The sequence below is a fragment of the Crinia signifera genome, chromosome 1 (genome assembly GCF_055691185.1).
Source record: "Crinia signifera chromosome 1, ASM5569118v1, whole genome shotgun sequence".
In the NCBI taxonomy this organism is placed as follows: domain Eukaryota; kingdom Metazoa; phylum Chordata; class Amphibia; order Anura; family Myobatrachidae; genus Crinia; species Crinia signifera.
The window spans coordinates 200,643,006-200,655,576 of NC_139217.1; the positions used below are offsets into that span (position 1 = coordinate 200,643,006).

At 44.9% G+C, this 12,571-nt stretch overlaps 1 protein-coding gene across 2 annotated transcripts in view; it reads left to right on the plus strand.

Annotated features, from left to right (window-relative positions):
- The first annotated feature begins 532 nt into the window (after window positions 1–532).
- Window positions 533–12,571, plus strand: part of PARM1 (prostate androgen-regulated mucin-like protein 1) — a 119,808-nt gene continuing 107,769 nt past the window's right edge. For both annotated transcript variants that reach the window (XR_014472938.1, XM_083179158.1), the window contains exon 1: window positions 533–884. Coding sequence is in view for 1 of the 2 variants with exons in the window: in XM_083179158.1 (XP_083035284.1) it covers window positions 800–884 (85 nt within the window). In the remaining variant the exon portion in view is untranslated. The remainder of the gene's footprint in view (window positions 885–12,571) is intronic.

Sequence of the window (12,571 nt, forward strand, 5' to 3'; positions counted from 1 at the left end):
TGCCCCACTGCGCTTGGCACACTTTACTGTTCCCAATCAGTATGAAAAAGTCAAAAAAAATCACGAAAAACTCATGGATCTTTTCATTTTGCTTGTTTTGACCTTTTGTCAATGTTGGCCTAGTGCATGTCAATGTTTTGATGATGACCTATTGAGTGTTTACCTAGCTATTGATACTAGTCCCCAAAAAACGTCCTCTGCTTTCTGCTGAAACTTCTGCGTTTTGCGTGACTGAATACTTTGTTAGCTAAACAATAGACACTTGTCATAGATGTTTCTTGTCACTGATCAAAATAACTTGTAATTAGGAGCATAATTATAATTTTGAGCAAACCTCTTCAATTATCAGTGATCTGAAGACTAATATACAACAGACTGCCTCATATTACAAGCTCTCTTGCAGATGAATAGATAAACCGTATATTACAAGATTCTATATGCTTCATTTGGATAAATTGGGGCTGTTGGGTGAGATGAGAGCAGATTGGCCAGAAGAGGTCGCCGTGCGGCTGGTCACTGTCACAGGCCCAGCGTGGTAGCAGCAGCAGTAGTAGTGTGTCACTGATCACAGGGAGAGGAGGCGTGGGCACTGGCGGGTGTCATATCGGAGTGCTGTGTGTCAGATAAGGAAGCATGGGTTGTTGATGAGAGGCTGCACAGGACAGGAGGAGCAGGTGCCCTGCCCCATTACAGGCTGTGATACACCTGCTGTGCATGCATTGCCCTACAGCTTTCCATCCCAGGTTCTATTCTTCTGCAGCCCTCCCTTCTCAGTTCTGCTCCTTCGCGGTAACGCAACATGGATGTAAAACAACAGATGCTACCGAGTCCAGCAGCGGCAATGCTCTGCAGGACAGCGATTGCATGCCTGCTCCTATTATCAGGTAATGTGCTATGTTCTCTGACTTCCCCGGTTGTGTACAGCGCAGTTTGTGTGTGTGCGTACAGCGCAGTGTGTGTGTATACAGTATGCGGTAACTTGTTGCTGCTCCGTGTGTGAGATGGTGTGAGTGAGGAGAGCAGGTGGCTACAATGAGCTCTGGCTGTTATGTGTAGTGTGTGCATGACACACTAACCTGATCATGTTGCTGTTTGGTGTGTAGTATAAATACATACACAAATATCTGTGGGAGCCTTAAGCCAGGTCTGTAGATTAAGTAGTTATACTGGTGATTTACTACACAACTGGGTAACCTAACTATAATGTAGCTAATCTTCAAAAACGACAGTACATCTGAAGCAAGCTTTTCGTTTAACAGACCCTCCTAAAACAGGTGTTTGTGTGTGTTTATATATCTATCTATTTATAGATCTATCTATATCTGTCAATCTCTCTGTCATATATATATATATATATATATATAAATAGATATACAATACACATACACATCCACCACAAACGCCCACAAACATACTGTACATATACGTACAGTGTGTCTGTGCGTATGTAAAGTGTACACTTGTATATTTACAGCCACTTTCATGATGGTCAGCAAGTCTGATTTGCTTTAGTGCTTTTGTTAAAAATTAAACTGCATTGTCATTGACTTTCTGAATAGTACTGTACTATAGTACTTGCTGCACTAGTTATACAGCACACCGGGAGTAATAAATATAAGCACTTTGTGGAAACTCTTCCGTACTGTAGATAGAAAGCTATTGTAGTCAAATGTCCAGACCTACAGTATAAGAATCACCCCCTATTTCTACTTACTGTCAGGCAGAGGCACTCAAAACTGACGGTCCATTTTAACAGATTTAGAGGTGTATTTATGAAAATATCCCTGTAGGTTAGGGTCAGACCCAGATCTTCGGTGGTGTAAATCCCTAACGCTGTGTCCCTTTACACGGGACTTCTACCCAGGTCCTGACCTGGGTAGAACACGGCTAGGACCTGGGTAGAGGGCGGTGTAAATGGGAACGCCGGGTCGGATGACCCGGCTCCCATTTACATAAATGGGGAACGTCCAACCTGCGGACCGCAGCGTCCGCAGGTTGGACGGATTGTCAGTCTGACACTGACAGCCGGCGATGCTGTCTGCTATACTCTGCAGACAGCAGCGGCGGCGGGGGAGGGAGGTGAACGGATGCCTGTGTGCAGCATCCATTCACCTCCTGTCCAATGGCGGGGGGTGCGCGCGGGGACTGGGGGCAGCCTAGCAGCTTACCTTGGTGCTGGGCGTTTGCGCTGTCATCTTCAAGCGCCGGGAAGGGGCGCGAGGGGGGTGCGGGCGTTTAAGCCCGTCCGGTGTAAATGCCCCTAAACGCCGGGGCGCACCCGGCTTCAACCAGGGTCCAAAAAGCCGGGTGCGAAAAGGGGTATTAGTTAGCTTCAAACAGAAACAAAAATGTTCATATACAGTATAAGCCAATCGGGCACAAAAATCCAAGACCCTAGTTCACTCTATGCAGAAATCAACGATATGTTTACTAATACCCCTTTCACACCAGAAATGCAGAGACAAACCTGGGAATGTAAGGGACATTCCTGGGTTGGGACCCATTCACACATGCTTTTGAAGCAGGGACAACCCGGGTCGGTACCTTTCATACCAAACCTGGGTTGACCCTGCATTTCTATCAGAATATCATTGAAAATGGCCCACATTAGATTATTTTAACTTTTTTTACTTGTGTAAAACAAATGAACAGGCATATAAAAGTATAAAACTTTGCGTATTTCTAGGCACAAAAGTGCAACATAAATATAATGGCACATTAGTACACATATCAAACATCCCCCCACCCCGCCCCCCATTACACATATCAAACATTCCCCCACCCCCGCCAAACATCCCCCCACCCCTAAACACGAACCTTATGAAACAGGCCATTATTTTTGTAAACTTTAGTGAAAAGTGCAAGGCAAACATCGGCCATTGTAAACAACTAACCTGCTAAATGCACAGGCATATAAAGTGCAGCATATAAATAAAAAAATAACACCCTAAAAACCCAAACTCCCCCTGCCCCCCTAAATGAAAAATGTGCACTAAAAACAGCCATAACATTTAAAACTGCCTATTGCAATTGCCTGTATACAGGGTATTCAGGTGAGGGTGTTGGCGGGTTAGGAGGGTCATGGTAGGGACCTCTGGAATACGGCGGGTAGCTATGCTCAGGGACAGTAGGGCCTTGGTTAGCTGGGTGCGTGTTGTTACCCACAAAGCGAGGCAGGATGTGTTCCAGAAACTGGAATTGATGGTCTTGGAAGCTGTGCAAGATGCACTCTTGGTTTCTCATTATCTGTGTTATGAAGGTTTGCTGCAGCTCTCCGCCTCTATGAAACGGAGTTGCCGGGCATTCTCCTGTCGCTGCATGTTGTTGTCCATATCGTGTCATTTACCGTGCCGCGAGCTCTACTTTGGTGACTTTGCTTTTCCACTGGGGAACTGTATATACTGCAAGGAGAGTTAAAGAAGGAGAAAAAGGCTTAAGAAAAAGCAGTGGTGTTTGTGGCCTCCTCCCATCTACACTTGATACACTCTGCGACACCAAACTTTGCGGCGGATGGTTATGGTGGCGTATAGTGCAGCATTACTGTGTATTGGAATGCAAGTGCTTAGTACATTAAAGCAAGGATAAATACTTACTATTGGTGCGCATCACAGGGTGAGCTTTCTGGGGTGTTGCTTTGAGTGTTGCGGGCACAACACTCTCATGGATGGTGTCAGCATTTACACTGGTGCCGGATATGCTGTCATCTGCGTGGTTAACGGAGGAGTTTAAATCGGGTTCATCTGTGAGTGGTATTGATGATGTTGGGCCAGATTGGGCACTGTCCATCGACTGATTGTCATCATCAACCACTGTTGAGAGAGTGGCAGAGCTGGAGGATGACAGGCTGATGGGGTCACTCAGTGCAGTGTTTCCGAAACATGCTGTGCACAGCTCATAAAAGATCCAATCTTGCCTTGCAGCCCCGCTCTTATTCCGATTGCGGTCATGTATGCGGTTGAATTGTTTCTTCAGCCCCTTCAGCTTGTTCACCACTTGCTGCTGGCTGTGGACGAAGCCCCGTGATGCCAGTACCTTGGCAATGTTGTGGTATATCTGGGCATCCTTCACAGTGCCTGTAATCTGGCGCCGGATCTCCTCTTCCCCTCTAATGCTCCCTCACCTCATCCTTTGTCCAAGACATGGCAGACACACTTGCAGGGGTTAAAACCCACTTTTGCCGACTTGCAGGGGTTAAAACACACTTTTGCCGACTTGCAGGGGTTAAAACGCACTTTTTCCCACAGCACATGCACCCTGTATCTCCCTGCACGCTATATGCTGCCTCTGGGCATGTCTGTGAGCGTCCAGCACAACAGAAAGTTGCCCTGCTAGCAAATCAGTGTTAGCTGACATCAGCAGAGGCAACACGGGAAGCAGGGACATGTCCCCGTACCTTTCACACCAGCCAGTAGTCTGGGAAAGACCCGGGGACAACCCTGCTACCTCGAAGGGTTGGATTGCCGGCAAATTATCCCGGTATTTTGTCCCGGGAACCTTTCACACCAGCGCTAGTACCAGGTTGTTCCCGGACTCAACCCGGGAATGTAGGCTGGTGTGAAAGGGGTATTATACCCTGGGTCCTTTAACACATAAAGCCCAGCTTTAGCCTGGTTTGGATCCGGGACAATGAGCATGGATTGAACCCAGTGTTTTGGTAAAGTTGTAGGTCTGGCAGCGCCAGGCCCCCATACTGTTTAGGTAGAGACAAAATTTTATTGGCTAATCTGGGTTTTTTCCTTCTCCAGATACTGTATACTTGAGGAAAAGAGAGCGGAATTTACCAAGGAGGGTATTAGGGACCAGGACGGGGATGGTTCTAAATAAGTATAGTATCTTGGGGAGGACCACCATTTTAAGGGCTGCTATACGCCCCATCCAGGAAACAGACTGGAGCATCCAAACCGGATGTCAACATTGTAAGTTTGGCTAAAAGGGGGGGATAGTTACATGGAATTATGTCTGATACTTGCGAGGGGATTTGAATCCCCAGATATTTGAGGCTTCTATCCTGCCATGAATAAGGGTATTCCCCCTTATGCACTGAAGGTCAGGAGTGTAATTTATAGGTAAGGCTTCGGTTTTAGTGTTGTTTAATTTGTAGTATGAGACTGCTGCGTAGTCATCGAGTAATTTATGAAGACATGGTAGCGAAGAGGATGGGTTAGTGATAGTTAATAGGACATCATCTGCGAAGAGGCAGATTTTGTGGGAGTTCCCTTGGAGTAGGGGGCCAGTGATATCTGGGTGTGATCTGATAGATTCGGCTAGGGGTTCCATTGCCAGCGCAAAGATTAGGGGGGATAGAGGGCATCTTTGGCGTGTTCCATTGGTTATGGGGAATATTGGGGATAATACCCCATTGATAAATACTCTGGCCGTAGGATTTGAATAAAGGGCCATAATAGAGGAGTGTCCTACCTGTGAATCTAAATTTTAGAAGGACAGCCCGGAGGTAGCCCCAATGGAGCCGATCAAAGGCTTTCTCTGCGTCCAAAGATAACGGAAGTAGGGGGTCAGAGGAGTTTGAACGGGATAGAGATTCTAGTATGTTAATAACTCGTCTGGTGTTGTCGGGTGATTGGCGACCCGGGACGAATCCCACTTGGTCCTGAAGTAAAAGGGATGGTAATAAGGGGTTTAGTCTATTGGCAATGAGTTTAGCATATATTTTGACATCTGTGTTGAGCAGAGCGATTGGGCGATAATTTCCCGTAAGAGTCGGGTTTTTTCCTGGTTTGGGAAAAATCACAATTCTGGATTCTAACATCTCTTTTGGGAAGGTGCCAGTTTCTGAGGCAACATGGAACATTTGGGTTAGGAGAGGTGTGAGCTTAGTTTTAAAGGTTTTATAGAACAAGTTGGTATACCCGTCCGGGCCTGGAGCTTTTTCAGGTGGCAAAGATTTAATCACCGCTTCTATCTCTTCTGTGGCCCATGGTTTCTCAAGAGCCTGAAGGGAAGAGTCTGTAATGGAGGGTAAGGTGAGTTTGTTCAAGAAGTCTTGAATGCTAGGTGAGGAGGGTTGAGTTGTCATGGGGTCATTCACTAGGTTATATAGAGATGAATAATATTGTGCAAAGGTAGCAGCTATTTCAGAGGGCTCTGTGAGCTTAGTGCCGTGTGTGTTAGCAATAGTTCGTATGCGATCTTTTGCTTTCCCTCGCAGCTTCCTAGCCAGCATTCTGCCTGCCCTGTCACCCTGCACATAAAATTTTTGCTTTAGTTTAAAGAGATTTTTATGGACTTCTTTCATAGCTAGGACGTTCCATGCGTCACGTGCCTGTAATAATGCACGGTACAGTGCCTTATCAGTCGGGGCTCGTTTATGTTTGGTTTCTAGATCTAGCATTTTAGATTCTAGTTCTGCTTGGGTGCGTTGGGTGTTTTTACGGATATGGGCGGCAGCCTGAATCGCTGACCCACGCGTTACCGCTTTGAGGGCACACCAGAATGTGAAGCTAGATGTGTCATTTGGGTGATTGGTGTCTATGTAGAGGGCAAGAGCATCAGTAATGGTACGTTTAGCCCCTGGGTCTGATAAGAGGTGATCAGGCAGACGCCATGGGTTAGGGGGGGGGGGGGTTGTTCTCAGAGCATTCCCACTTAAGTTGTATAGCAGAGTGGTCTGACCACGTTATAGGCAGGATAGAAGCCTTTTTTTATCTGTTGGAGGGTCCATTTGTCAGACAGCGCTAGGTCAATGCGGGAATAGGAATGGTGGGCCTGAGAGAAAAATGTATAATCTCTCGTGGATGGGTGCCTGGCTCTCCATACGTCATACAGATCATATTCTGATAGAATACGTCTAAAAAGGTGGGATTGGTCATGTGGCGGGGGGTGTCGTAAGCCGGCGGATCTGTCTATAGTCGGGTCTAATACCATATTAAAGTCACCCATAATCAATATAGAGCCCTGACGGTAGGAGTGTAGCAGTTTACAAAATTTCCAGATGAATTGGCATTGCCTAGTGTTCGGGGCATAGACAGTAGCTAATGTAACCGGTTTGTTGTACAGTTTCCCTAGTAGAATCAAGTATCTACCGTCGGGGTTCGATAATTGTTTATCTAGTGTAAAGTCACAGGTATTTGACACCAGAATTGCGACCCCTGCCTTTTTGCTAGGTCCCTTTGAGGTAAAACAGAAGGGGTATTTAGCATTTGAGAAGTCGTTGGAGCTGTCTTAATAAAATGAGTTTCCTGTAGTGCTACAATATGCGCCCCTGATTTGGTAAAGTAGCGAAGTGCTAGTCTCCTCTTGTGCGGTGAGTTTAAACCCTTAGTATTCATACATAGTACTTGAACCATGTCGGATTCGGAAATACGTTACATAACCAAGCAATGAGCTGCAATTCAAGTAACATGTTGGAGGTGCCTCTATAGGGCTCAGGAGTATTGGGGGGAGTAGGGATAAAGAGGGGGGTGGGGGTAAACAAAGACAATAACAGAAACACATTAAATAACACCATAAAGGTGGCACATTGGGGTATGCGTGGAGGTGATACCCCTCCATCGCTCCACATAAACAAGGTAGAATAGACTATAAAGGGGAATAAAGGAAAATAGTAATTTCCCATGAGAACCCCCGACTTGGTGAGCTCAACCTAAACATAGTTATGTAGGATGGGTGGTCGGGTGTAGTTTGGTTAAGCGTAACGAGGGGGGAGACTATCAACTCCGCCGTTGCTGAAGGGGTTCAAAATCTAAGAGCTTGCTAATGGCTCACTCTTGAAAGTTTAAGGCATAACATCTTAGCTTAATCTACAAACAAGTATATGTATAACTCAACGTGAATTACACCAATAACAACATCCATAGGGCATAAGTCCTGGAATGAATGCATCTTATTCAACAAAAGTTTTTGTATAGGTAGAGATAAGGCAATAGTGATACTTGCTGATTCTCGAGGAATTGGACGACCATTGTCCTGGCCAGGGGCTGTCAGTCAGTATTGGGCGGAGGGGCCAACCATTGACCACTCTGAGGGGATTCGGAGGCTGTGCGAATCCGTAGAAGGAATGTTCTGCAGGTTCCAGGCTGCCAGTAACTTGGCGCCTTCCTCCGGGGTAGATATGACATTAGTGGATCCGTTATATCGGACGATTAGTTTTGTTGGGAAGCCCCATCTGTATTGGATCTCTGCATCACGGAGTCTTTTTGTCACTGGGTGGAATGTTCGTCATAGTGCTAAAGTTGTAGCAGAGAGATCTCCAAAAATGTGAGGATCGCCCAGGATAGGCGTAGAAGTATTTGAAGGTCTGGCGGCTTGTAAGATTTTTTTCTCTAATGTGGTGATAATGTAGTCGCATCAGAGTGTCTCTAGGTGCATTATCTGGAGCGTTTTTAGCTTTTGGTAGTCAATGAATTCGGTCCAGCAGGAAGTCTGAACCCAGTGTTTTAGTACTTACTCCCATTCACATTTAGGGCCAGATTTACTAAGCTTGAAAAGTGATAAAATGGAGAGTGTTAAACTACCAGCCAATCAGCTCGTAACTGCCATGTCACAGGCTGTGTGACATGGCATAAATTTTCAAGCTTAGTACATCTCCTTAGTTGTTGAACTCAAATTACTCCTGAGTACTCGCCGTTCAAACCAGACCTAGGTCTTCCAGTGACCCAGGACCTTTTAGGTATGACACAGGTCCTTATGACTTGGCATACGTCTTTCACAAAACAGGTGACCTGGGTTTGACCCAGTTATAACTCTGGTACCAAGCAGGGTCATAGACCCAGAATTTTGACCCTTATTGAGGAAAAACCTGGTAGCCAGAGTGCGAGTAGGATAGCAAAGAGCATCCTCACCAAAGCAACAGTAGGACGGCAGAGGGCTGTAAAAGACCCTAGAATCCCAGCTGCCCCCAACCCTCTGTCCCTGAGGCTCTGTTTAAAAGTGGGATTATATAATACTTAATAGATTTAATTTCCTATTTAATCCAACAGTCTCTTGCCAAATAGAATTGCTCTTCTGGCTGCAACTATCATTAGTTACAGCCTATGCTTCCTCATTGCAATCTTATCTGGTAATAGTTTTCCTGCTGCTATGAACGACTTCATTCAGGGAGGATTGCAGTTTTAATGTACTGTAGTTCAACTCATCTCTACAAGAGTGGGACGGTTTTTTATAATTGTTCCATTGTAATTATGGACAGGATGGAGCCTGCAGCACTGTTCCAGCATTTAATGTTGGATGATTTTATTTAGTAAATTTGTAATATAAATTTAGAAACAGCCTGGGAAAGACTCCTGGCTGGTGAGAAGTTGGCTGAGTTTTGCTGCTTCTTTTTAACAAATTGACTGTATAAAGTTCATCCTGTATTAAGTATTTTAATGCTGATGTAGCCGTGAGTCTTTGAGATTATGAGTGAGTAGGGAGATCTGCTGGCTGTGTGCACCTGATTGGGGTTTGGTGAAGCAGTGGTGGTTTTGTGGTTATTTTAGCTTCGTTTCCTTGCATTTAGCAGCAGGGACATTCTGGTTTTCAGCTTAAAGGTGTGGAATACATAAAATTTAGTCTGACAGTCAAAACAATCTACCCAAACCAGTGTGACATGTTTGCAATGTCTAGCTGATCAGATAGGGTAAATGCAGTTCTCATTTTTTTTATATACCTGTAAGGCTAATGAAGAAATATAGTAAAATAACAAATACTGTAAATATTTGATACTTGTCTTTGCTAAGATTACTTTGCATACAATAAACATTCATTAAGGTCTTTGTGCTTTAGTTATAGGCATGTATTCAAGGCCGTTGCGAGCGGCCGGCGAGGGGGTTAAACAGCGAGGGTTGCTGAAAACCAGCGATCCTCGCTGTTTAACCTCCGCGCCGGCCGCTCGCACTATGCAACGTTCTGGGGAAATCCTCGCCGTCACAGGACGGCGAGAATTCCCCAAAACAGCGAGACCCGCGGCTACTGCAGGAAACTCGCAGTTTTTAGCCGCGGGTCTCGCTGCTTCTGGAGCCGCATCCGCCAATTCCCCCTCGCTCAAAAAACGGAGCGAGGGGAAATTGGCGTATGAGGGGGCTGTGTTGAATGCTGTCAGGGTGAGTGGTGACAGCGAGCAGGAAGCCCTGCTCGCTGTCACCACTCGCAAACAGCATTGAATACCTGCCAAAGTATTAAGGGCCTAATTCAGGTTGGTATGAAAAAGCAAACTCCTTTAATGGACAAAACCATATGCACTGCAGGTGGGGCAGATGTTACATTTGCAGATAGAGTTACATTTGGGTGGGATGTGTTCAAACTGAAATCTAAATTGCAGTGTAAAAATAAAGCAGACAGTATTTACTCTATAAACAAAATAACTCATCCAAATGTAACTCTCTCAGCACATGTTACATCTGCCCCACCTGCAGTGCACATGGTTTTGTTCATTAAAGAATGTGTTTGCTTTCCCAAACCAACCTGAATAACCCCCTAAGTTGCTTTGTTTAATAATGATTGGTTATTATATGTTGGTTTATTTTTTACAAAAAAAAATATATAGGGGTTTATATCAAGTGAAAGAAATTGCCCATAGCAACCAATCAGCTTCAAAATATATCATTTTATAGAATCTACTTGATGAAGAAATCTTACCCCAATACTGACTGGTTGCTGTTGGAAAACTTCCCCAACGATTCACTTATCCACTCTTTTCACAGCTTGAGACATCAACTCCATAGTCTGTTTAATGGGGTTATCTACTTTTTTTGGAAACTTTCTGGATATAAAGTGTACCTATATGTATCTATTCAAAGTATTCCCTCTCCATGTTTCCCAACAAAAACCTTGGGTATTTAGATGTTGGTACGTTGCTAGACTGGGTGTGTCATAGGAATTGGTTGGCCAATCTAGTGGTGGCTGGTCTGGCACTATAGGCTAGATTAGCTTGATAATCGTAGCGTATATTCCCAGCATAAATCATATGTATTGGTCAGTATATTTATTTATTACCAGTTATTTATTTAACGCACACATATTCTGCATCACTTTACAGAGAATATTTGAACATTTACATCAGTCCCTTCCCCAGTCTATAAAATCTATATTCCTTACCACATATACATGCACACACATTCATTTTAGGGTTAATTTTTAATGGGAGCCAATTAACCTTACACTCTATTTTTGGAATGTGGGAAGAAACAAGATTAGTTTCTTTGAGTCCTAACAGTTTTTACAATCAATTTACTGAAAAGGTCTAAATATAGCATGTCAGTATCATCTGCTTGTGTTGTTGGTTTGTCACCGAACTGTATAATATGAACATATGTTTGACCTGCTGTGTTAGATATATGCGGTGTAATATTTTAAATCCCATACACCCATACACCCATAATATTAAGTATAACAAGGTACAGTACTAGACATGTAGCGAAAGGCAATCTGAACCATGATTTCTAATGGGTACTATAATAAAATAATATGAAAAGGCCACACATTGCCCATTTTCTTAGTAATTGGTTAAACCTTAACATTAATCAAGCAGAATACTATATTAATCAACTAGATCAGGGGTTCGCAATCTTTTTTGAATCACAGCACCCTAGAGTATCAGAATTTTTCCATGGCACCCCTAGGCCCCAAAAAATATATATAAATTGAGGTAGATTGTGTTTATATGTGCTTCTAAGGTTAAGTTATATGTTAAAGAGCATGATTTGCTTTTTACTGTACACATATTTTATGATTGGCAGCCACCAACACTGGTTTTGTCCATAAATAATTTGAATTGATCCTGGCCCACCAACCCATGTCCGGAGGCACCCCAGGGAGCCACAGCACACAGTTTGGGAACCACTGAAGTAGATACATCTTTGTGATAACTTATTATGTAGTTAAAGTAATGCCCGGTACACACCAGGACAATTTTGCTTGTGAGCGGGTCACCACAGGAACGTACGACCCGCTCATGAGCTGACGGCGCCGCCAACACACCGCGAAAATGCGGCTGATGTGATCGCGATCCGATCACAACCCCCACCCACTGTAATGGTCCGTTCTGAGATCCTACCTGCAGCAGGTAGGATCTTAGAAAAGACCGACCGACCCGCTGGGCTGCGCATCGGATCGGGATCGCATCAAAAGGACACCGAAATGGCCCAAAACATGGCCAATTTACATACAATCGGTCGAGATTGTATCTAAATTGACTAGTTTTGGGCCATATCGTCCTGATGTGTACCCCACATTAGACTTACAAGTTATAATAAACACATCTTGACAGTAAAGCAGGATGGCACTGCAGCCTTAAATGTAACACATCAAAGGGCTTAGGACCACATGTTGCCTATCAAGTTTTTTTTTAATTAGTTATAGTGGAATCTGGTAGTGTTCACTCTAGAAATTTTGTCGGGCAGGGCGCCGAGGGTCGGTCCGGGCCCGCCGACGTCACACTTGCAGGCGGTCCCAGGCGTCACTAAAGTGGGCGGGCCCGGCCCCGCCGTGATGCCGGGGAAGCGCCGGGCATCGCCGTCTGAGGCGGCGCTGGGCTTCCCCGTGCAAGCTGTCGGGCAGGCACCAGGCTGTTTTAGCAGGGCGCTGCGAGAGGGGCAGGGCGCATTTTTCCCTTAAAATATCGGGCAGGGCGCAGCAC